At 39.9% G+C, this 26,474-nt stretch overlaps 1 protein-coding gene across 17 annotated transcripts in view; it reads right to left on the bottom strand.

The window, feature by feature from the left end:
* BCAS3 (BCAS3 microtubule associated cell migration factor) overlaps positions 1-26,474 on the bottom strand; it is a 611,182-nt gene that overhangs the window by 526,986 nt on the left and 57,722 nt on the right. For all 17 annotated transcript variants that reach the window (XM_070060998.2, XM_089317313.1, XM_070061000.2 and 14 more), the window contains one exon: positions 18,429-18,510. In XM_070060998.2, coding sequence (XP_069917099.1) covers positions 18,429-18,510 — 82 coding nt within the window. The remainder of the gene's footprint in view (positions 1-18,428; positions 18,511-26,474) is intronic.

The raw sequence follows: 26,474 nt of genomic DNA on the forward strand, positions 1-26,474 counted from the left end.
AGTGGCATATTTAGATTGTAACTTGATACAATAATACTTTCTGTGATCATAATGACATTTGAAAACCAAGGTAACACAAACTCCATTACCCTGAAAAACCAGTCTGTATTATCTACAAGAAACAGGCAGAAACCAAACCTAAAATCACAGTTAATATTCAACAACAAAATCCTCTATAATTATTTCAATTTTTTAAAACTGCATTATTGGGGCCAGCTCTGTGGCGCAGAGGGTTAAAGCCCTGGCCTGAAGCATCAGCATCCCATATGGGCGCAGGTTCTAGTCCCAGCTGCTCCACTTCTGATCCAGCTTGAGAAGGCAGTAGAAGATTGCCCAGGTCCTTGGGACCGTGCAGCCAGGTGGGAGATCAGGAGGAAGCTCCTGGCTCCTGGCTTCAGATGGGCACAGCTCCGGCCATTGTGGCCAACTGGGGAGTGAACCAGCAGGTGGAAGTCCTCTCTCTCTGTCTCTACCTATCTCTGTAACTCTGTCTTTCAAATAAATAAAATAAATGTTAAAAAAAAAAAAAGCCTGTATTACCACTCCCTATGAAATCTTTGCCAGGGCCAGCATTGTGGCATAGCAGGTAAAGCCATCACCTGAAATGTGAGCAAGCCACATGGACACAGGTTCTAGTCCTGCCTGCTCCCCTTCCAATCCAGGCTGCTCCCCTTCCAATCTAGCTCCCTGCTAATGGCCTCGGGAAAGTAGCAGAAAATAGCCCAAGTGGTTGGGCCCCTGCACCCACATGGGAGACCTGGAAGAAGCTCCTGGCTCTAGGCCAGTGCAACCATTTGGAGAATAATCAAGCAGATAGAAGATTTCTTTCTCTCTCTACCTCTACCTCTACCTGTCTCTAACTCTCCTTCTCTCTGTAACTCTGATTTTCAAAAAAATAAGTAAATCATTAAAAAAAAAAAAAGAAATCTATGCCAATATTTTGGGAAAGCATCAGGAATACATTGCTTCACACATTATTTACTATGGCTTGTGAACTGTTACCACTGCTAAGCAAATCAATCAGAGTTCACAATTAACAATGAATTTTCATCCAACTACAAGTTACAAATTAACTAATCCAAAAGCCACAATATTTATGTTCCAGATTAATTGTAACTAAGCTTCATCTATTTAAGACCAGTTCTTTGCTGCTACATATTTCACCTTCATGTTAAACAATACCAATTTTCCTTCTACTTCCTGGTCTTCACAAGGTCTTATGGCTTGCACCTGTGTCATACATACCAATTTGATACTTTGAAAAATGAAACATCAAGTTTTGAAAATACAAATAAACTGGCAAGAATTATTTGATTGTTTTGCTTTACACAAACCTGAATTGAAGATATTAGTTTCCACTAAATTACCATGATGTATCAGTCCTTCAGACCGCATTTTTGTAGGTCAACCACATGACACTAGATTTATACTGTTCATGGATATTCAGAAAAGCAAAAATTTTGAACTACAAAATAAAACCCTAACTTAACAGTAGCATAACCAAAAGCAGTTACTAGAAAATCCATATAAGTTGAAAAGACCAGAGTCTATAATAAACAAACATTAACAACTTCGAACTTGCTGGAGGCATGCCCTTTTGTTGAAAGTTAGAGAATAATGTAACAAAATATTAACTCTCCTTTAAATGATTTTATTGTGAATAAATACAACTCACAGGATGTTAGTATAAAAATCATACAATTTCATGAACATAGTAACTACAAACTTGTTTTTTCTTGAATTATGAATAGCAGGACGCACTCTTCAGGATGCTTAATGGAGTCACCACTCTCCCACAATGTAATCCTCCAAATTGCAGCAGATTAACATTTTATATAGAAAATTGTGTGTTTATTTGCATGCACAATAGGGAGAATGACGTTACACACACCTGTTCTACAGCATTTAACAGAATGTACCACGATGATTGAAATGAAAAGCGGCTAGCTAAATCCCCCAAATATAAAAACTATTGCAATCCTGTTGCAAAGTCCTTTTGTTAAACTCCTTTTATTCTAAATCCTTTTAATTCTGTCCTATAACACTAAAACATTTACAAAAAGCTTAAAATCCTAATAAATCACACAATTAAAGTAATGAAAATGGACTTCCCCACAAAGTCACCAACTCCTCTACCACTCAATAAAATACAAAACACTTTGCTTGTCAGAAAATGTTAAATAATATCCTCTACCACACACACCATTGTAAACTCATTTAAACCAAAGAGTTTAAGCTCATAAATCAGCCTTAAAGATTTCAACATATCAAATGGAAATGATTTTTGCCTCTATCCAAAAACAGATCCAGAGACAAATAAATAAAAACCCAAGTGATAATGGAATATTCCAACTCGATTCTTTTGATGTTAAGGATGATGTCTTGAGATTTTACTAAGAAGGTCTCTCCATGATAATTTCACTAAACTAAGTTCTCTTTATCAGTTGAACCATTTCCAAATCTTCCATTTCATTTTTATTTAACTGCAATTATACTCATTAAAAAAATTTAGTTGTTTGTTTCATCGTTTTACTTAGATTCTCCTAAATCATAAAAATGAAATGTGTAATTGTTTGAGACAAAGAAAGACGATACAGAAGATAAAATGAAGAAGGAAAAACAAGAAAACAGATACAGAGTCTGCAGGCACCATTAATGGATCACAAGAAAGACAAACAGGACACAAACCTCACTGCCTTGAACTCTTACCTAAACATAATCACGAAAGATGTCTTTTGCCATTTCCCTCAAATATCCCAAATATGTTGTCATATTCAGCCTCCACTATGACCTCAAAAATGTATCCAAATGTATTAATGATGTTACTCTTTGGAATGTTAGGTAGGTGAGCTGTCCCTTGACCTTTAATAGCACCTTCCATTTCACCTGGATATCAAGCTAATGTACCCTTAGCAGAGTAGACTCATTAAACTGAAAAAGTACCAAATGCAAATCTTCATTTAACAGAGTAGCTGATTTTAATAGAGATATTTAAAAAAAATTTTCTGAATTGTTGTGGTTCTAAACACTCTATCTGAATTTGGTAATCAGCCCTCGGTTCTTTCCTCTGTTACCTTACTCACTGACAAAGCTAGTGTTAAAATAAAGCACCATCAACTCCTGTGCTTAAAGTGATAAACAAAATTATCAAAAACCTTCCATCCCTCAGTGCTTTAATCCTCCCATCTGTAAAAGGAGGATAAGTACCAACACATCACATATGATTGCTGTGAGTACCAAAAAATATAATATATGCAAAGAATCAAGCATGGTGCTACAACAGGTAAGAACTCAAACTGCATGCAATTACCATTGCTTCTGGCAACTCTAATACACTGAAACTATTCATCTATTCTTCTGGATTAAAAAATATTTACTCTTTATCACTGACTCCTGCTGGCTCTTCTTACTACCATGTCAATATCTGACTGACGCCTCTGCCTGTGGTTCTATACTCACACTGTAGCATGCCAAGCACACACCTGCCTCACTAGTGCTGCACTTTCTTCTGCTCTCTGCTTCCAAACACCCACTTGTCTCCTAATGATGCGCACAGTTCACTTGCATACAGGACTTTGCTAAAATATCTCCTTACCAGAAATGTCATTCCAGAGACCATGTCCTGTTTCGCTCTGTCTCCTTCCCTGTATCTATTTCTTACAGAAGTTCATACTGTATGCACCCTATTACTGATTCACACATCTGTACAGCACACTGTCATGTGAACTCCATGATGCAATAGCTTGGATAGGAATGCTCATAATAGGTCAATCTGAATTCCATCAGCCGTGTTGCTACGAAAGTACTCATCAATACAAAAGGAAGGGGGCCAGCACTGTGGCTTGGCAGGTAAAGCCACCACCTGTGAGCACCAGTTCAACTCCCAGCTGCTCCTCTTGTGAGCTAGCTGTCTGCTATGGCCTAGGAAAGCAGAAGATGGCCCAAGTACTTGGGCTTCTGCACCTACATGGAAGAAGTTCCTGGCTCCTGGCTTCAGATTGGCTCAGCTCTGGCCATTGTGGCCATTCGAGGACTGAACAAGTGAATAGAAGCCCTTTCTCTGTCTCTACTTCTCTGTGTCTGTAACTCTACCTTTCAAATAAACAAATCTTTTTTTAAAAAAATGCATATTCATGTAAAAATATAAAAGCAAGATACACTGATTCATACAAAATAAAAAGTAAATAATAGGCATAGCAGGTTGAGCCTCCACCATTGACACCAGCGTCCCTTATGGGTACCAGTTCAAGACTGGGCTACTCTACCTGATCTAGCTCCTTGCTAGTGGCCTGGGAAAGCAGCAGAAGAGGGCCCAAGTGCTTGGGTCCTTGCACCCATGTGGGAGACCTGGAAGAAGCTCCTGGCCCCTGGCTTTGGACTGGCCCAGACAGCCATTGCAGCCATTTAGGGAGTGAATCAGCAGATGAAAGCTCTCTCTGTGTGTCTCTCCCTCTCTCTATGTGTACCTCTGCCTTTCAAATAAATTAACACATTTTTAAAAAAAAGTCAGTAATGGGGCTGCCATGTGGCAGAGCCCTATAGGCACTGTTTCAGATGCCCACATGCCATGTTAAGAGTGCCAGTCCAGTCATGGCTCCTCTACTTCCAATCCAGCATCCTGAGTAAGTGATTGATGGCTCAAGTGGTTGGGCCCCCTGCACCTATGTGGGAAACCCAGAAGAAGCTCCTGGCTTCTGGCTTCAAACAGGTCCACATTAGCCATTTTGGCCATTTGAGGAGAGGAGTGAACCAGTGGATGGAAGATCTCTCTCTCTCTCTCTCTCTCTCTCTCTCTCTCTCTCTCTGTAACTCCACCTGTCAAATAAGTAAAATATATCTTAAAAAAAGAAAAGACTGAATTCCTGACCTCTAGCCTTAGCCCAGTCTAGTCTCAGCTGTTGCAGGCATTTGGGGAATAAACCAGCAGATGAAAGATCTTCTCTATTCTCTGCCTTTCACGTAGATGAAAGGAATGGCAGGTTATTTGGCCTAGAAGTTAGGATGCCTGGGGCCAACGCCATGACTCACTTCATTAATCCTCTGCCTGCAGCACCGGCATCCCATATGGGCACTGGGTTCTAGTCCCGGTTGCTCCTCTTCCAGTCCAGCTCTCTGCTGTGGCCCAGGAGGACAGTGGAGGATGGCCCAAGTGCTTGGGCCCTGCACCTTCATGGGAGACCAGGAGGAAGCACCTGGCTCCTGGCTTCGGATCGGTCAGATTGGCGCAGCGTGCTAGCTGCAGTGGCCATTTGGGGAGTGAACCAACGGGAAAGGAAGACCTTTCTTTCTTTCTCTCTCTCTCTCTCTCTCTCTCTCTCACTGTCTAACTCTATTTGTCAAGTTAAAAAAAAAAAAAGTTAGGATGCCTGCATCCCACATCAGAGAGTCTGTATAGTTCTTACGGATGTCTTTATTTAATCTTTTTTCTAGCAAGGTTATTCACTCATTGATGATGAACTTTCAACAGAAAGTTTTATGTGGAGCATGGTGACAGTGAGGACTAGAAGAGGACAGAAGAAATTAAAAATGCAATACCTGGGGGCAGGTGTTTGGCATCACAGAAAATATAGTGGTTGAGATGCCCACATCCCCCACATGAAGGGCCTGGGTTCAACTCCCAACTCTAGCTACTGATTCTACTTCCAACTTCCTGCCAGTGTAGAGCCTGGGAGGCAGCAGGTGATGGCCCAAGAGACTGAGCCCCTGCCAGCCCATGTGATATGTGGATTAAGTTCCTAGCTCCTGGCTCCAAGCCAAAACTACACCTGTCCAGCATTAAAAGCATTTTGGGAGTTTGTCATAAAATGTGTTTCTCTCACTTCTCAACTCTGTATTAATACTTAATATGATAATCAATGAATTAAATGGCAGAAACTTTCCGAAATTATAAAAAGGCAACAACCTTGTGACACAGAAAGATGAATCTCCAATAGAACAAAAAGGAAAAACAAAAGTCTGGAATCATGTACACCAACTCTTAATACATCAACTGATGCAGAACAGAATGGAATTAAGAAACAAATGGGTAGAGAAATATACATATATAATGCGTGTATGTATGTTATTATCGTGAAAATTTAAGACATTTTTAAAGAACAAAGGGGAAGAATGTGAGAATGAGAGAGAATAAGAGGAAATATGATCCAAATCAGTGTAAGACAGACAAAGTGTAGAAAACAAACAAAGCAAGAAAAGTATTTGAAAAACAGCTAATGAGCCATGAATTGAAACAGAAACATAATGGCAAAATTACCTTTTTTTCTTTTTTGATTTATTTATTTATTTGAAAGGGAGGATTAAGCTGCTGTCTACAACACCAGCATCCCAGGAATACAAGCACTGGTTCAATGCCTGGCTGCTGCACTTCCAATCCAGCTCCTGCTAAGGTGCCTGGGAAAGCGGCAAAAGATGGCTCAAGTGTTTAGGCCCCTGCCACCAAAATGGGAGACCTACACGGAGTTCCGGGCTAACAGTTTGGCCTGGCCCAGTCCCAGATGTTGCAGCCATCTGGATTCATTAGGGAAGAAAACAAAGCAAAAAGAACAAAGACAAAGATGAAAAGGAGAAGGACAGGGAAGATAAAGAAGATAAAGATTAAAAAGAAATTGGTGATGAAAAAGTAATTCTAGTGTAGTTTGTCTTGTCCATTTAACCACCTCGCACTTGATTCATTCTTGTGGGAAAACAATTTCAATTTAAGACTGTGTAAAATTTGTTTTTAAACTATACAGTGTTATTTGTATAGTTAACAAATAACTTGATGTGAATTTAGAAAGCCTTGTCTTAAATATTTTCAACAAGCACTATCATTGCCTGGTACAGCATGGGGCATATAAACAGGAAGAGAAATTTAATGCAGATTCTTGGTGAAAGCACAAAGCAGTTATCTATGTGGATGGTAGTACTCTAATCTGCAGTTGTCTCTGCTACAGATTACAAAAACTGTTTTGTTAAATGATTTATGACTAGGAAACATTATTGATTTCTGAATGCTTCTAAGCAAATTCAGTATTTCATTAAAAGAAAAGAATTGAGAAGCTGGAGCTGTGGCTCACTTGGTTAATCCTCTGCCTGCAGTGCCAGCATCCCATATGGGCACTGGGTTCTAGTCCCGGTTGCTCCTCTTCCAGTCCAGCTCTCTGCTGGGAGTGCACTGGAGGATGGCCCAAGTGCTTGGGCGCCTGTACCCGCATGGGAGACCAGGAAGAAGCACCTGGCTCCTGGCTTCGAATCGGCATAGCTCTGGCCTCAGCGGCCATTTTGGGGGTGAACCAATGGAAGGAAGACCTTTCTCTGTCTTTCTCTCTCACTGTCTAACTCTATCTGTCAAAAATGAAAAAAAAAAAAAATTGAGGCTTCACTAAGATAAAAAACACCCACAGCATATTAACAGACCAGTGTATTGCAGGAAAGAACACTTAAATGTTTATTCAATATCTACCTAGAAAAAACTCAGATCAGGCACAAGGAATTTTACAACAAAACGTGTTTATACATAGCCTTGTTACTATATAGATAACCCATAGCTTCACTGTCCCATACAACTATATGCTACTTTTAGCAAATACCCATTGTACAGGCATAAAACACTCAACAGGCCAAAATACTGATACTGCCTGATGAAATGCTAAGGTTGGTCCCTTTACATGGTAGGACATTATATCCTCTCATAGAGATATAACACCACTGACAACACCCAGGTATCAACTACATACACAATTACATTTTGAAAATATGTCCAGTTCCTTTAAAGATTTACAGTCTGCAGAAAAATAAGTTCTACTAACAAAAACTTCTTACTGCGCAAACACCAACTTCCAAAGCACAACACTATCTGAGAAATAAGAACAAAGAAAGTACCAAAGTTAGTATCGTGTACGTGACTCTATATTCCTTTGTGGCAGATTATTTCTGAGCAAACAGTCCTAGCCCTATTCACATGTGAAAATAGAGAATTACTCACTTGTAAGAAAATTTATTTAAACATGCTACCAATCATGAAACAACTATATGAATGAATTCCATGAAGAAGTATACATTCTAACCATCTCTCATCAAATTAACCAGAAATGTATTCTGTAGAGATTAAATAAATTTGAGAAAGAGAAAAGGAAATGGAGAAAAGACAAACTCTATAGAGGAGATGTAATGGGGTAAAGAACGATGGGCTTACCAGCTTCTTACATATGACACCAAAGACACAACTGATAAAAGAAGAAACTTATTCACTGGACTTCAACAAAATTGAGAGGATAAAAGGGTAAGTTAGAGATAGAAAGGAAATATTTTGAAATTTTATATCTAACAAATAATTTGCATCTAAAGATGCGAGGCTGGGGGAAATCTTGAAACTCAATGCTCATTAACAAGAGTCATGACTAAACATTTCAAAGAAGATATAAGAATTTCAAATGTATATTACTGGAAAAAATCTAATCTTCACAAATGGAAAGGCTATAACTACTAAAGACTTCAATAATGAAAAAGAAATGATATTCTAAGAGAGGGTAAGTATGAAAGGAATTTTGCAAATGACAGACAGTGATCTCCAAGGTCTAAGAAGTCAATAACAGAGAGGATGGGAGAAACTAACACTGAGATACAATCTGAAAGATGAATGCCATGGGGCCAGCATTGTGGCATATGGGGTAAAGCTGCCACCTGTGATGCCAGGCTCCTGCAAGGGCACCTGTTCAAGTTCTGGCTGCTTCATTTCCCATGCAGCTCCCTGATAATGCACCTGAGAAAGCACTGGAAGATGGCTCAAGTTCTTGGGCCTCTGCACCCATGTGGGAGACCAGGAAGAAGCTCCTGGATCCTGGCTTCAGATCAGCCCAGCTACAGCAGTTGTAGCCATTTGGGGAGTGAACAAATGGATGGAAGACCTCGCTCTCTGCCTCTGTCTCTGCCTCTAACTCTGCCTTTCAAATAAATAAATCTTAAAAAAAAAACAAAAAACTTTTCTATAATAAATAAATGAATAAATAAATATTTATAAAAAAGTAAAGGGAAAGTTTAAGATTCCTTTCCATATTCATAAGGACAAAAGTAAATAGTCTGTTAATGTTTTCATCATCTTCTCTTGCTACAACATTTAGCACACCAGAGAAAATGCATTTTATTCTATACCACCAAAATTTTTTCTAGAATGCCTGCATCCTGGTTGTTTTTTTTTTTTTTAAGATTTATTTATTTTAAAAGGCAGAATTAAGAGAGAGAAATCTTCTATCTGCTAGTTTATTCCCCAAATGGCCACAAGAGCAAGGGCTGGGTCAGGTTGAAGTCACAAGCCTGGAACTCCATCTGGGTCTCCAACAAGGGTGGCAGGGGCCCAGGAACTTGGCCATCTTCTGCTGCTTTCCCAGGCATATTAGCATGGACTTGGATCAAAGCTGAGCTGCCAGGACTGGAACTGCAGCTAATATGGGATTCAGGCATCGTGATTAACCCACTGTGTCACAGTGCCAGCCCCAAGGCTTATATCTTTCAAAGGGTCTGAGATTTCTCTTCTTTATTTACAAAGACTCATACAGAACTTTTCCTATGTACACTAGGTACTAGTCTAAGCAATCATAAGGAAATCATCCAAAACATGAAATTATAACAAAATCTCAATATTTGACATCCAGCTATAATAGAGTAAGAGGGAACATATTTCACCTCCTTTGAGGAAAACCTAAACAGGTAAAAATGAGGGAAAAAGCAGCTTCTAGACATTGATCACTGAATTAAGGGAAACAACTGATATGAATCCCATGAATACCCCAACTTACTGTCCTTCCATTTAAGGACAGTGAATGCTGCTTTTACCCAACAACAGCACAGAGGAATACTCAAATACATCACAGATATGAAAAGGCCCAAAAGCCAACAATACTTCCTATCCAGTCCTTTATGAAGATCCCTGCTAGAGACCAAGAGCTACCATCAGCACACTTAACAAAGAGTAAGACAGGAAAAAGATCAAATTACTGCCAAGTAATTTAACAAAATCCAAAAATATTTAAAGGAATATAAAATATCAGCCCTGAACTGAGCAACATAAAATTCACAAGGTTTGGCACACAAAAAGTATGTCAAGGTACACAACAGAGAAAAAACAATCATTGAGATAAGATTATATGAAATCACTAAAATTTCTATGATAAACACTTTCCATTTATTCAAGGTAAAGGGAGGTGTACTCGTATTAAGATAGTTATCAGGAGCTGAGATTTCTCTTCTGTGGTGTAGTAGGCTAAGCCTCCACCTGCAGCGCCAGCATCTCATATGGGTGCTGGTTCATGTCCCAGCTGCCCCTTCTCATCCAGCTCTCTGCTTAAGGCCCAAGAAAGAAGTGGAGGATGACCCAAGAAAGAAGTGGAGGATGGCCCAAGTCGTTGGGCCCCTGCACCCACATGGGAGACCCAGAGGAAGCTCCTGGTTACTGACTCTGGATTAGCCCAGGTCCAGCCACTGCGGTCATTTGAGGAGCGAACCCGCGGATAGAAGACTTCTCTATCTCTCCTCTCTGTCTATAACTCTGCCTCTCAAATAAATGAATAAAATCTTGGAAGGAAGGAAGGAAGAAAGGAAGGAAGGCAGGCAGGGAGGGAAGGAGGCAGGGAAGGAGGCAGGGAGGGAAGCAGGGAGGGAGGCAGGGATCAAGAAATCTCCTAGGGCCAGCGCTGTGGGGTAGCAAGTAAAACCATCCCCTGAGGTGCAGGCAGCCCATATGGGTGCCAGTTCAAGTCCTAGCTGCTCCACTTCCAATCCAGCTTCCTGCTGGAAGATGGGCCAAGTGCTTGGGCCCCTGCATCCATGTGGGAAACCCAGCTGAAGCTCCTGGCTCCTGCACAGCTGATGGACCTGTTTGGGGAGCACACCAGCAAATGGGAGACCTCTCTCTCTGTAACTCTGTCTTCAAATAAATAAATTTATCTTTTTATAAAAAGAATAGTATCTATAAGCCATATTGAATCTGTTAAAAACTAAAATTTTTTAAAAATAAATTTTAAAAAAGGAAGATAAGGCATAGACTGGGACTAAATACACGCAAAAGTCACATCTGATAAAGGAAAATTCACATTATCCAAAAACAGATACAAAACTCTAAAAAATGAGCAATAAGAAAACAACTTGAGGGCCTGCACTGGGGCACAGTGGGCTAAGCCACTGCCTGTAATGCCAGCATCCCATATGGACACTGGTTTAAGTCTTAAATGCGCCACTTCTGATCCAGCTCCCTGCTGGTGGGCCTGGGAAAAGCAGCAGAAGACCTTGGGTACCTGCCACGCATATGGAAGACTGGGAAAAGGTTCCTGTCTCCAGAAATGGGCCTGGCCTAGCCCTGGCTATTGTAGCCATTTGCAGAGTGAAACAGTGGATGGAAGATTCTCTCTCTGTGTCTCTCCTTCTCTGTAATTCTTTCAAATACATAAATAAATATGTCAAAAAAAAAAAGAAAAAGAAAAGAAAACAACTCAAGGGGTAGGCATTGTGGTAGAGAGGGCTGAGTCAATACTTGGAGGGCCTGGGATGGAGTCCTGCCTCCACTTCCAAGCCAGCTTCCTGCTAATGCACCCAGTAGGCAGCAAATGAAGGTCCAAATGATAAGGCCCCTGCCAACCACATGAAAGAACTAGATGGAGTTCCTAATTCCTGGCTTAGGCCAAGCCCAACACTGGTTGTTGAGGGCTTTTGAGGAGTGAACCACCAGATGAAGATTTCTCTCTCCCTCTCTCTCTTCCTATCTCCTTCCTTTTCAAATTTATTAGTTACTTAAAGGAAAACAACCCGAGAAGAAGACAGACAAAAGACCTAAATGGTCATCCATACATGGAAAGATTTAAATAGGGCTAATAAGCATATAAAAAGATGTTCCAAGACTTATGTCATTATGAAATCTCAAATTAAAAACAAGATATCATTGAACAGCTATTAGAACAGCCAAATTCTAGAAAACTGAAAACATAAACTGACAAGAATGTGGAACGACAGAATTCTCCTTCATTGGTAGTGGAAATGCAAAAATGGCAAAGCCACCACAAAAGAGTTTGGCAGCTGCTTATAAAATTAAACGTATTTTCACCCTACAATGCTAAAATCACTATCCCTGGTATTTACTCAAATGAATGGAAGGCTTAGGTCCTCTTCTGCAATTGCCAAAATTTGCATGCAAACCCGTTGACCTTCTGCAGGAAAATGGATAAACAACCTGTGGTACATTCAAAAATGAAGTATTATTCAGCACAAAAAAATAAAAATGAGCAACCAACCAAACCATGAGAAGACATAAAAGAAAGTTAAATGCATAGTACTCAGTGAAAATAGTGGATCTGAAAGACTTATGAGTCCAGTAACGTAACATTCCACAGAAGATAAAACCATGGAGATAGTAAAATATTAGTACTATGTTTCTAAAATGTCAGCAAGAATTTATTTATTTATTCATTATTTTTAAAGAAGGCAGACAGAAATCTCCCATCAGCAACAGCAGGAACTGGCCTAGCCTGAAACCAAGAACCAGGAAAATCACCAGAAGTGGAATCCAAGTACTTAAGTCATTGCCTGCTATCTCCCAGTGCATACATTGGCAAAGGTGGAATGGAGACTGCAGCTGAGACCTGAACCCAAACTTTCTGATATGGGATGAGGATGTCCCAGGTGGCGTCTAAGCCAGTGTGCCAAACACCTGCTCAAAGTAATTCAGAAATTTAAAACAGGGTAAAAAATAGGCTTCTCATATCAGAGGACCAGGTTTGAGTCCTGGATACTCCATTTCTAGTCCAGCTTTCCACTAGTGTGGACGGTAGGAAGAAGCAGGTAATAGATTAAGTGCTTTGGTCCATGCCACACACATGGAAGACCCACACTTAGTTCCTGATTCTGCTTTCAACCTGACACAAACCTAGCTGTTTGAGGCATCTGGGGAATAAGCCAGATATTGGAATCTCTCTCCCTCTCTCCCTCAAATGAAAAAATAAACATTTTAAAACAATTAGGATTTTTAAAAACGAGCACCTCTAAGGCAACATTCTCCCCTATAGTGTCCTCTGATCAAAAACATTAAAGAAATCGAAGATGAACAAAATATGTTCCAATGTTATATTTTACCTAAATCACAGGCTCAGTAAAATTCTGTAAAAACCTAAAATATCAGAAGCAGTTAGCCTTTGATGATAAAGATGAGGTGTTATGAAAGAGATACACAAGCAAACTGAGAAGTAATTAGAGCAGAAAACATTAGGGAAGCCCTAAATCTCATAGTTTAGCCATTTAAAATGTCAATAAGCCTGTTTCCTCTTCTTTGCAATATACTGGTGATGAGCGTTAGCAAATGTCAGTTGGCCTACTTTTCGGGTTTGCTAGTGTTTCGGGTGAATAGACTGGATACATGTGTGTGCACATGTGTGTGTGTGTGTGTGTTTTATAGGATTTACTAGTTTAACCATAGTCATTAAAATTTTACATCAAAATAAATTACAGCAAATGTTTCTGGAGAAGGTCATCATAAATTCTGACTTTATATAGCATAAGAAATCAAATAGTTTTTAAATATGAAATATACCACACTTAGGTTTCTTAGGAAGATAAAATAAATGGATGAAGCTTATGGAAAATACTAAAATTTAACACTAAAAAGGGAACTTTGAATAATAAGCAAACAAGAAAGTGCAAATCACAAAACATTCTCAACTTGCTCTGCTCATGCTTGTCTCACGAGAAATAACTTTAACTATTATATCGATTAAAAACCAGCAATAATTAGTTTTTGTTGGCATGAATGGCTGTTTACAAAATTACAAGCATCGGAAGACTTGCCATTGATACTTCAAATTCAGAATGCTTAGATCTTATAAAAGATTTTAATATTCTGAGATATGAAACTGTGATATGAAACTTACATAGAACTAAAAATATGACCTTTCAAGCAATAATACTGAAATAATCTGAAAAAAAAAAAAAAAAAAAAAAAACTAGTTGCTGTCCAGTGTTTTGAGAATGACAGCCAGAAATGTGACCCTAGATGCTTCAGGAAAGTGTATCTCCAGTAAGCCCTTCTGTCATGAAAATAACATTTATTTATAAGACTTTTTTCTAGTGGCGTAGTGGGTAAAGCCACCACCTGCGATGCCAGAATCCCATATGGGCTCCAGTTTGTATACTGGCTGCTCCACTTCTGATCTAGCTTCCTGCAAATGGCCTGGGAAAGCAGCGTAGGATGGCTCAAGTGTTTGGGCCCCTGCCACTTATCTGGGAGACCTATATGAAGCTCCTAACTCCAGGCTTCAGCCTGGGTCAGCCCTAGCTGTTGCAGCCACCTAGGGAATGAACCAGTAGGTGGAAGAGCTCTCTCTCTCTCTCCCCTCTCTCTCTCTCTGTCTCTCCCTCTCCCTCTGTAACTGTGACTTTCAAATAAATAAGTATATCTTAAAACAACAACAAAAAAAGGAATTTGTTCTAAAACGTTCTTAGGTAAAAATAAATCAGATGCTCAGGACACAAAATACCAAATGATAAACACAATATTAAATCTGCAGTTCTAAGAAAGCAATCCAAAAGAATTATTTCTCAATGAGCAGTAAGAAAATAGCACATGAACAAGACTAATGAAATTCCTATTGTCCTACACTTTTCTCAGACATCATATTGAAAATATTCAAAAAGAAAACCAAACTCATTAAGAAAATAATCAGAGGCAGAGTTTCAGCCTAGCAGTTAACACTCAGGCTTCCCATACTGAAGTGCCTCAGACTGAAACTCAGCTCCGGCTGGCACCACAGCTCACTAGGCTAATCCTCCTCCTTGCGGCGCCGGCACACCGGGTTCTAGTCCCGGTCGGGGCGCCGGATTCTGTCCCGGTTGCCCCTCTTCCAGGCCAGCTCTCTGCTGTGGCCCAGGAAGGCAGTGGAGGATGGCCCAAGTGCTTGGGCCCTGCACCCCATGGGAGACCAGGAGGAAGTACCTGGCTCCTGGCTACGGATCAGCGCAGCGCGCCGGCCGCAACAGCCTTTGTGGGTGAACCAACGGAAAAAGGAAGACCTTTCTCTCTGTCTGTCTCTCTCACTGTCTACTCTGCCTATCAAAAAAAAAAAGAAAAAGAAAAAGAAAGAAAGAAAGAAACTCAGCTCCAACTCCCAATACCAGCAGCAGTTGAAGACTCAAGTAGTTGGTTCTCTGCCACCCTTGTGGGAGTCCTCCTGGACTGAGTTCCAACTCACAGCTTGAACTGGACCAAACCCAGCTGTTGTAGGCATTTGTAGGCATTTGAGAATGAATCAGCAAATGGGTACACTTTATTTCCATTCCTTTCCTTTCTTTTGTTTTTGGTTTCTTCTCTCTCTCCCTTTCAAATAAAATAATTTTAATATATATAAGTAAATAAATAAATGGTCCTTAGTTTTCATTTTTGGTTAAAGGATAAATTTTCCACAGCAAAAATTTCATAAAGGAAGCTCACTTTTCTTCCAATTCATAACTTTCAATAGATTCTTCCATGAAGCAACATTCAACAAATTCTTACTAAATGCTTGTAATAAGCACTCTGTAAAGCACTAAAGATATGAAAACACTACTAATCTGACAAGCAAGAGTCAAGTCTCATGGGAGCACATAAGACAATAGTAGGTAAACAGCAGGAAGGGTTAGAAGGACATGTCTCTCTGTTTCTTCTGATAGACATGTATGTATATATATATATATATATACACACACACATACAAATATAAAGGCCTGAAATGAAGACCACGGATCATTTGAGAAAATGGAAGAAATTCAGTCTAAAAACAAAGGAATGATGTTGGGGCAACCAGTAGAGCAGAAAAGAAAAGAATAGCAGCCAGCGCCGCGGCTCAATAGGCTAATCCTCCACCTGCGGCGCCAGCACACCAGGTTCTAGCCCCGGTCAGGGCACCGGATTCTGTCCCGGTTGCCCCTCTTCCAGGCCAGCTCTCTGCTGTGACCCAGGAGTGCAGTGGAGGATGGCCCAAGTGCTTGGGCCCTGCACCCCATGGGAGACCAGGAGAAACACCTGGCTCCTGCCTTCGGATCAGCGCAGCGCGCCGGCCGCGGTGGCCATTGGAGAGTGAACCAAAGGCAAAGGAAGACCTTCCTCTCTGTCTCTCTCTCTCCCTGTCCCTCTCTCTCATTGTCCACTCTGCCTGTCAAAAAAAAAAAAGGCAGAAGATGATGCTGGGAAAATACAGTGAAGGGATCAGCTTACTAAAGACCAGATTAGCCCTGTATGCAACAGCTCTGCTAAATTCACTTATTAATTTTCTTTTTTTTGACAGGCAGAGTGGACAGTGAGAGAGAGAGAGAGAGAAAGATCTTCCTTTTCCGTTGGTTCACCCCCCAATGGCCGCTGCGGCTGGTGCTCTGCAGCCGGCACACCACGCTGATCCGAAGCCAGGAGCCAGGTGCTTCTCCTGGTCTCCCATGCGGGTGCAGGGCCCAAGCACTTGGGCCATCTTCCACTGCACTCCCAGGCCACAGCAGAGAGCTGGCCTGGAAGAGGAGCAACCGGGACAGAATTCGGCACCCCAACCGGGACTAGAACCCAGTGTGCCGGCACCGCAGGTGGAGGATTAGACTATTGAGCTACGGCGCCGGCCTCACTAATTTTAAGAGTCTTCAAATCAGGGCTGCCAATGTGAAGTAGTGGGTTAAGCTGCTGTCTGCAGTGCTGGCATGCCATTTAGACCCAGTTCTAGTCCCAGTTACTCCACTTGCAATTCATCTCCAGCTCCTAGCTCCTGACTTCAGATTGGCCCAGCTCTGGCCATTTTGGGGAGTGAACCAGCAGATGAAAGACCTCTCCCTTTGTCTCTACCTCTCTCTGTAACTCTTCCTTTCATATAAATAAATAAATCTTAAAAAAAAGGAGCCTGCAAATTTCATTGCATTTTATAAAGGCATAGACTATCAAAGAAAAAACAAAAATTTACACCTTTCTTTCTAATCTTTACACCTTTTGTTTACTTCTCTTGCCTTATTGTAAAGGCTAGGAACCACAATAAATAAAAGTGGTGATAAAGGCCAAATGGAAGGATGAGTGGGCAGGACAGAGTTAGCTACAGAGCTGAGATCTGCATGTGCAAGGAAAGATCGCCTAATGGCTGCCTTCTTACCTTTGCTCTGCCATTTAATTTGATCCAATTTAATCACAAACTCCCAAAAATTGCTCTGAACAGAATGGTTCTACGTTTTAGTAAACATCATTCTCAATAATTCAGAGAATATATAGAATTAACTGCTGTCAGAAGTCTTATAAGTAAGATTTTCCACTTAAGGATAATACCCCCTTTTTTAAAAGATTTTTAAAGTATCAAAACAAAATTATTATGATTTTTTTTTAGTGCACATGCAAAAAACATTCAGATGAATATAGGAAAGTTAACGAAAACATTCAACCTTTAGAAAGCTCCAAGTCTTGGGGTCAACACTGTGGAGTAGTATGTTAAGCCTCCATCTGCAGTGCCAGCATCCTATATGGACACCAATTCGAGTCCCAGTTGCTTCACTTCCAAGCCAGCTCCCTGCTAACAGCCTAGGAAGGGAGTGGAAGATGGCCCAAGCATTTGGCCCCTGCACCCATGAGGGAGACCTGGAGGAAACTCCTGGCTCTTGGCTTCAGATCAGCCCAGCTCCAGCCATTGAGGCCATCTGGAAAGTCAATCAATGGATGGAAGACCTCCCTCTCTGTCTCTCTCTCTCTCTGTAACTCTGACTCTCAAATCAATAGATAAATCTTAAAAAAAAAAAAAAAAAAAAAAGAAAGAAAGAAAGCAAGCTCCAAGTCTTAAAGATCCAGGTGTTATTTAGCCTTCAAAATAGCAGATATAAACAGATATTTGAATTTTACTAAACATACAATATATATTTAACATTAAAAGATATTTGCTATTAGAACAGAATGGCAAGGGGAAAAGTCCGAAATGTCACTGTGACACAGCTCGGGATGCAGACAGCAGAGATAACAGTGAAAGCTAAACTCTGGGAGCCACTAGGTACAACTGAGAAGCAGGGCAAAGGCATGAGAACAGGAGAGACTTAAGGAATCCCCACAGAAGAAAGCTAAGCCAGAAACCTAACAAAGGCAGCACAGTCAGCAAAGAAGGGATCTGGGAAGAATGATGCCACGAAAACCCAGAGAAGAGGGCTTCAAGAAAGAGACAGCAAAAGCAGAGGCTAAACTGAGATCAAAGGGGATGAAGATAAATCAAAACCACAGCAGAAAGTGAATAGCCATATTGAATTGGTTAAGATTACCTATTTCCATCTCAACTGACAGAACTAAGAGTTTATCTTGGTAGTGAGAGGGGAGGAAGGGGAATGGACACTTAGAGGAAAACAGACTTCAGTTATCATTCTTCTTGTCTGTAGTCCAAGACCAACAAAAGAGAAACGTTCTGAATGATTTGTTTTTTCTTAAGGGCTACACTCACCACACTGTGGGGCAGGCAAAATTCTTGCTGCTCGAACTGGGCCGTGCCTGACAGAGAAGAGCTCCTGTGCTTCTCCACTGATCTGTGTGACAGAAGACAGAAGAAAGTCAGCAAATGAAAATGTAGGTCAAAACAAAGAAATATGAAAGAAGACCTTCTAGATTATATCATAATTTTTCAAATATACATACATAACATACATACACTCATTTATGGCTAGTCATTCATGTAAAGTACATTTATATCTTACATTATCACATGTACTCTCAGAAAGTTATGAGAATACCTACTTGATATGAACAGAGATGTCTGCTCTGGAAGTCTATCATTATTCTTCAACTGCTAGAAATTTGCACAGTTCTTAAAAGACTGCCTTGTATTTAAGAGTAAAGCAATTATTCCAAAGAGCCGAACTTAAATACTGTAGCAACTTTGTCCTGTTACCCATGGCAGTTATGGTTCTGCAACTATCGATTAACCTTGAATAAATCATTTAACTTCTATAAACCTACATTCTTTTGCAATTATAAAATGAGAAGACAAAACTGCTAGAAAGAACCGTAGTACACTTTTATAATTTCAGTATTCTTGGAACAAAACAGTTATATGTTAGCATCTTTAAATGTGATTATTAGAGAAATCATCACTATAAATATAAATATATATATATAAATATAAATTGCCCATCCACTTTAGTGGGTTTTCCATTAATGCAAAGGGTATGCTAATACATGGAAGTGTGAAAACTACTTTGCAACTGCTGCTTGAAGTACTAAGCAAATTAAATTAGAATTAGACATGAATGGCTTCTAGGCTTACTCCAAGTGGTCGGACATTTCTGAGTACACTTTCATAATTGTCAAGCGTTTGATGATATGTAACAGAGAAATTAGGTAGCATTATAAAACCAGTTCTAAATAACCAAGAACTTAAAACAGACAAATGCAGTCAACACAAAAATTCAAAAGGAAACTTTGTGATGGTTATTTTCTTATTAGATCTGACAGTTTAAAATATCAAAAATAGACACATTATGAAATAAAAGGCTTATAAATGTTCCAATATAAAGCCATATATCCTTAGAACTGCCTTCTGGGGAAACTTTTTTTTTTTAGATTTCCAGCTGATTTACCTAGATTTTAAAACTTTAAATTAAGAATGTTTGTTATGAATATTCACTTCGCTTATAACTGCAACAAAGTTACTGTCCGTAGCAGCCCATTCTCTTGAAGCACTTGAGATGCACATGATGTAAGCACTGCTGGGACTAACCGTGCAACAACAGCACCACCTACCACCGATGACACACAAACCCTATAAACTCCGTAAAGCAAACTACAGGAACTCAGCAGCTCTACAAATTCCTTTGGGAGTTTTACTTTTCAAAATGAAAGCCAGAGGCATAATCTACCACAGCACAGAAGTCCACTTTTAACTATTAAAGAACAGAATTTACAATTCAGAAGAGCTTTAGAAGATTCAACTACCCACTCAGAGCAATAATCATGCATTTTCTAAAATCTACAATCTCTTTCATCTTAAGCATACATATGATAAAAGGTATAACCCTACTGTAAATTAAGTATGTCAAGATACATCATTGTCTACTTCTAGCTACTTCACTTTAAATATAAAGATTGAATGCCAGGTCATTTACTTGAAAATTAATTATTTGTTGGACAACACGTAAATAATGGTCTTATATAATACAAAGTACATTTCTACTAGTATAAAATGAAAAATGATTTATGAAATAATACTGTATAACTACATTGAAATTATAATTCAGAGTAATGAAAAACATTTATCACTTATAAAGTTTACACCTACAACAAATTACAGTATCCTAACACAAAATCTACTGCTATATGCTATTACTTCCATATGCCATTTAGCATTTGGTTCTTTCAAATAAAAGCTTAATGTTAAAAAAAAAAAAAGTACAATACTTAACTGAGCTTCTGCACTCAATCATACTGAACAATAAAGAATTTAACAAAGCTATCTTGGCATACCCAAAAGATGATAAAAGTTTATCACTGTATTTAACACAAAAGAGCTTTTATGAAATATTTCAAAATTGAACATACTAGGTTTTTCAGCAAAAAAGCTTTCAAAACAAATCTAAATACCCTATTCTATGCTTCTATTCTAAATCCTTTCTTACATGCATGTCAATAAGAAAAACAATTAGGACTGATTCTAAGATGCATGCTATGGTTCATCACATGTAAATTAAGGTGCTAGAACCTTTGTTTACCTATAACACATTTGAAGACAGAAGAAGCAACACTGTCAGATTTATAGGTATTGTGAATATATTGAAATCACAACTGTATAAAATATTAAAATAAGGTCCATAATTCTAATCTATCCTGTGTATGTCACAAATGTCGGACTTTGCAAAGGAGATAACTGTCCAAAGAGGACATGCTAATTCTGAATTAGAATTCCATTTCAGAAGAGGCCTAGTGCTAACAAAGTGTACAGAGAAAGGATATGTATGTATATTTTAAAGGGCCACACAGACGGTAGACATATCCTCACTGACTGCGTTTCAGATGCCAAGTAGAACTGCCTCTAATCATTTCACACGATGTATGCTCAGGTAATTTTGCTTTCAAATGTGAGTGTCAAAGCTGAATTTCTTTTTTTTTTTTTTTTTTTTGACAGGCAGAGTGGATAGTGAGAGAGAGAGACAGAGAGAAAGGTCTTCCTTTTGCCGTTGGTTCACCCCCCAATGGCCGCCACGGCTGGCATACCGCGCTGATCCAAAGGCAGGAGCCAGGTGCTTCTCCTGGTCTCCCATGGGGTGCAGGGCCCAAGCACTTGGGCCATCCTCCACTGCCTTCCCGGGCCACAGCAGAGAGCTGGCCTGGAAGAGGGGACCCCAAGACAGAATCCAGCGCCCCGACCGGGACTAGAACCCGGTGTGCCAGCGCCGCTAGGCGGAGGATTAGCCTACTGAGCTGAGGCGCCGGCCAAAGCTGAATTTCTAAAAGACTTTTGACAAAATGTGATATTTAGGTTTATGAAAAAGAGATGTTGAAAATGGCAAAAAATGTCATAGTTGAGGATTTTACAGATCCTGAAAGTAATTATCCTATAAGTTCACTTTTACATTAATAATAACAATAAAAACAAGATTAAAATTACAAGGAAGGAGTGTAGAACACAGTGTTCCAGCTCCCTGGCAACTGCTGTAACTTGGGGAGAGGAGCAAGCAGGGTGGAAACCTCTCCAAGAGCTCCTCATGGTCTCTGCCTTTGTTCTTACTGGCATTTTAATTTCTGATGACAGACTTTTGTTGTTTGGGGCATAAACCGGACGTACCAGTTTGGAGGCACAATAAGGAGAACAAAGAATGATTTGTTCACACTGTAGGAAAAAAATCTTTTCCAACCATAGAAAATAGCTTTCGCATGGTGAAAATATGCAAATTACATACCAAACCAAAAAAGGGGTTGGGGGAAGAACAAAGTTTAGAATCTCACAACTCAATCTAGGGCTGAAGGAAATTACAACAGCCAAGACAACAACACACACTCAGGAGGCTCAGAAAGTTCTGGGAGAGCTCTGTAAGCGCTTTTCTAGCCCTCACAACCAAGCCTGCTCCAAAAATCCTTCTAAAGTCTCACAGGCTATTAGATGACTAAAGAGAAAATTTAATCAAATACCAAATACAATTAAAACAGTCCAAGTGTCACAGAATGAGTTTCAATTTTCATACACTTCTGTTAACAGAACAGACATCAAAGACAGAACATTACATACACTCAGAAGGTCTTGCCACATCCCTTCCCAGTCATAATCCCAAATCTAGAGCAACCATAACCACAATTCCAACTTCTACTGCTATACATGGGATCACTCTTGGGAATGGTGCCTTTCACACATTTCTATGCTCATGAAATTAAATCATTTATTGTATATAATTATGTAATTGTAAGTTTTTCCTGTTGCTATATAGATTTCAATCATATGAAAATACTACAACTTGCTTAATCTTATAACCTATGGCACAATGAATTGCTTCTAATATTTAGCTCTTAGGATGATAAGAAAAAATGTAAAAGATTTTGTAATGAGAAAAACACTACATTCTCTTATCTATCAGATCCCATGGGATCATCTGATTCTACATGGACTTACCTCTTTTTCTTTGAACTATTTTACAATCCTCTGAGTTGTAGAAAAGTGATTGCAATGCAAATAATTCTCAAGCACAAAAATGCAAATCAATTTTGCATGGTAGATACAAAACTGACTTCCATCCAATAGAAAAAATTATTCCAAGCAGTGCATTTTAGTACCAATCGGATATTAACCAAGTTTGCACCTATTAACAAATTCATTCTATCATTCCTAATTCCTTTTATCTGTTCTTCACCTTCTCCTTTGAATCAGCTGTAACAACCTCTAAAGTTCTTTTTTGTTTTTAAAGATTTATTTATTTATTCGAAAGTCAGAGTTACACAGAGAGAGGAGAGGCAGAGAGAGAGAGAGGTCTTCCATCTGATGGTTCACTCCCCAGATGGCAGCAACGGCCAGAGCTGCGCTGATCCGAAGCCAGGAGCCAGGAGCTTCTTCCGGGTCTTCCACGTGGGTACAGGGGCCCAAGCACTCGGGCCTTCTTCTACTGCTTTCCCAGGACATAGCAGAGAGCTAGATTGGAAGTGCAGCAGCCAGGTCTCGAACAGGCGCCCATATGGGATGCTGGCGCTTCAGGCCAGGGTGTTAACCCGCTGCGCCACAACACCACTGTGGCACAGAAGGTTAAGCCACCATCTGCAGCACGGACATCCCATATGGGATCCAAGTAGAGTCACAGCTACTCCACTTCTGACCCAGCTTCCTGCTAATGGCCTGAGAAAGTAGTGGAGGTTGGCCCAAGTGTCTGGGCCCCTGCACCCATATGGGACAGCAGAAGAAGCTCGTGGCTCTTGGCTTCAGCCTGGCCCAGCCCAGGGGCCACTGCAGCCATTTGGGAAGTAAACCAGCAGATTAGAGATCTCTCTCCCTCTCTTTCTCCCTCTCTATAGTTCTGGCTTTCAAATAAGTAAATAAATAAATCTTTTTTTTTAACAAAAAGGAGTTATTAAATAGAATTCAGAACATCTGTACATTTCATAATTGTACAAAAATCAATTTATCTTTTCTAAAATATCATCATAAAGAATACTAACATGGGGACCAAAGTTGTGGAATAGCCAGTAAAGCCACAGCCTGTGGCACCAGCATCTTGTATGGGCACCAGTTCACATCCATAGCTCCACTTCCAATCCAGCTCTCTGCTGTGGCCTGGGAAAGCAATAGAAGATGGCCCAAGTGCTTGGGTCCCTGTACTCACATGGGAGACCTGAAAGAAACTCAGCCTTGCAGTTGCAACTATGTGGAGAGTAAACAAGCAGAAGGAAGATTCATTCATTCATTCATTCATTCTCTCTCTCTCCCCCTCCCCTTCTGTAACTCTTTCAAATAAATAAATCTTTAAAAGAAAAAAAAATACTACTATGCATATTCTCACAAATGACTTTTAGTGACCAGGTATAAATATTTCTTTTGGATATAGTAGTGTTACTGCTTCTGTATAAGGGTAATAGGGTTGGCATTTATGCAACTCATAGATTTTAACAAAACTGCTTGCTAGGCCGGTGCCGCGGCTCAACAGGCTAATCCTCCACCTGCAGTGCCGGCACACCGGGTTCTAGTCCCGGTTGCTCCTCTTCCAGTCCAGCTCTCTGCTATGGCCCAGGAGTGCAGTGGAGGATGGCCCAAGTGCTTGGGCCCTGCACCCACATGGGAGACCAGGAGAAGCACCTGGCTCCTGGCTTCGGATCAGTGCAGTGCGCTGGCCGAAGCGGCCATGGAGAGGTGAACCAACAGAAAAGGTAAACCTTTCTCTCTGTCTCTCTCACTGTCCACTCTACCTGTAAAAAAAAAAAAAAAACAAACAAAAAAAAAAAACTTGCTAAAGTGATTGTACCAATTTACACTTCGACTAGAAATCTGTACTTCCACTAATGAGTACCTTTCACATCCAAGGCAACAAAAGCTGCCAGCCACTCTGGCAGGTGTACAAAATTACAGATTTAGGGGCACTCATCTGGCACAGCAATTAGGATGCCATGTGGGACACATCAGTACCTCATTCAAGTCCCAGTCCCTACTGATGCCCATCCTGGGTGGCAGCAGATGATTCCTCAAGTACTTGGGTCCCTGACACACATGTGAGAGACCCAGAATGACTTCCTGTTTCCTAGGTATGGCCTGACCCCGTAATGGTTGTTACAGGTATTTGGGACATGAACCTGAAGATAATGTGTCTCTCTCGTGAACCTGAGGATGTTTCTCTTTTTCTTCCTCTCTCTTTCTCTTTCAAATAAGTAACATAACAATTTTTCTCTATCTGACAGGTAGAGTTGTAGACAGTGAGAGAGAGAGAGACAGAGAGAAAGGTCTTCCTTCTGTTAGTTCACCCCCCAAAATGGCCGCCACGGCTGGCACTGCGTCAATCCGAAGCCAGGAGCCAGGTGCTTCCTCCTGGTCTCCCATGCGGGTGCAGGAGCCCAAGGACTTGGACCATCCTCCACTGCCCTCCCGGGCCACAGCAGAGAGCTGGACTGGAAGAGGAGCAACCGGGACTAGAAGCCGGCACCCACATGGGACACCGGTGCCGCAGGCAAAGGATTAACCAAGTGAGCCATAGTGCTGGCCCCCATAACATTTTTTTAAAACAGAAATTACTGATTTAACTATTATACATTATGAATGAAATGTATAAATCAATACACCATGAATACGTTATATTGCCTCAGACTATATATATAAACAGTGTTTAGATCACCATGAGAAAAGAAGTTTTAGGAGTGTTATCCTAAAATCTCTTGATTTCCAGAGGTTAGGATGATACAAAACAGGATGAAATACACACACCCACTTCAGCAGCTCTGGAAAAAGACAGAGCTTTTTGTTAACCTAATAAAATTCATCTCAATTCCAAATATCAATTTAAATGAGCAATCATTCCCCCAAATTAAGGCAGAATGGCTGGGTTATGGTAACACAATGTACCTTGAAGTACAAAGAAAAAAAAACTGATTTGTACAAATTAAGATGCCCACTTACTGGACCATAAAACACCTTAACAAATTTAAAAGAACAGAAATTAAATCATAAAATGTCTGTACTCAAACCACAATGAAATTAAACTAGAAATTAATGACAGCTAGAAAATAATAAAACACTTGGAGAGTAAATAATATAATTTCAAATAACACAAGTAAAAAAAAGCTCCAGAAAAACTTAAAAATATTTTGAATTAAGTGAAAATTAAAACATAACTTACCAAAATCTGAGGAATAGAGTATAGGAAAATCTGTAACACTGAATGCATATATATGAAAAGATCTAAAATCAACAATCTAAGGATCCACCTTGTGAAACTAGAAGTGAAGCATATTTAATCCAAAGTAAGCAGAATAAATATAAATTAGAGCAGAAATCAATGGAATTAAAAACAGGAAATCAATACAGAAAAATCAATGAAGCCAAAAGCTGTTGTTTTGAAAGGGTCAATAAAATCATTAAGACTCTACACAGGATAACCAAGAAAGAAAAAGAAGACACAAATGACTACTATCAGAAATGACAGAGAGCAGAACACTACAGAAACATGGACACTGAAAGAATAACAAAAGAACTAGATGCCCACAAATGTGAGAACCTACATGAAAGGAGCCATTTCCCTGAAAAACACAATCTGCCAAAACTCACACTCGAAGAGACAGACAATCTTAACAGGCCTGCAGCCATTAAAGAAATTAAGTCAATCATTAATAACTTTGCAAAGCAGAAGCAGCAAACTCAGATGTGTTCAATGAAAAATTCTACCAAATACTTAAGGAAGAAATAATACCAACATCCACAAAGAGAATACTTCCTAACTCATTACCCTCGTACCAAAACCACAAAATAATTACAAAACTACAGATCAATATGTCTCATGAACATAGGTGCAAAAATACTCAACAAAATATTAGTAAA

This window comes from Oryctolagus cuniculus, chromosome 17, assembly GCF_051225735.1.
Source record: "Oryctolagus cuniculus isolate XC-2025 breed Fujian yellow rabbit chromosome 17, ASM5122573v1, whole genome shotgun sequence".
Taxonomy (NCBI): Eukaryota; Metazoa; Chordata; class Mammalia; order Lagomorpha; family Leporidae; genus Oryctolagus; species Oryctolagus cuniculus.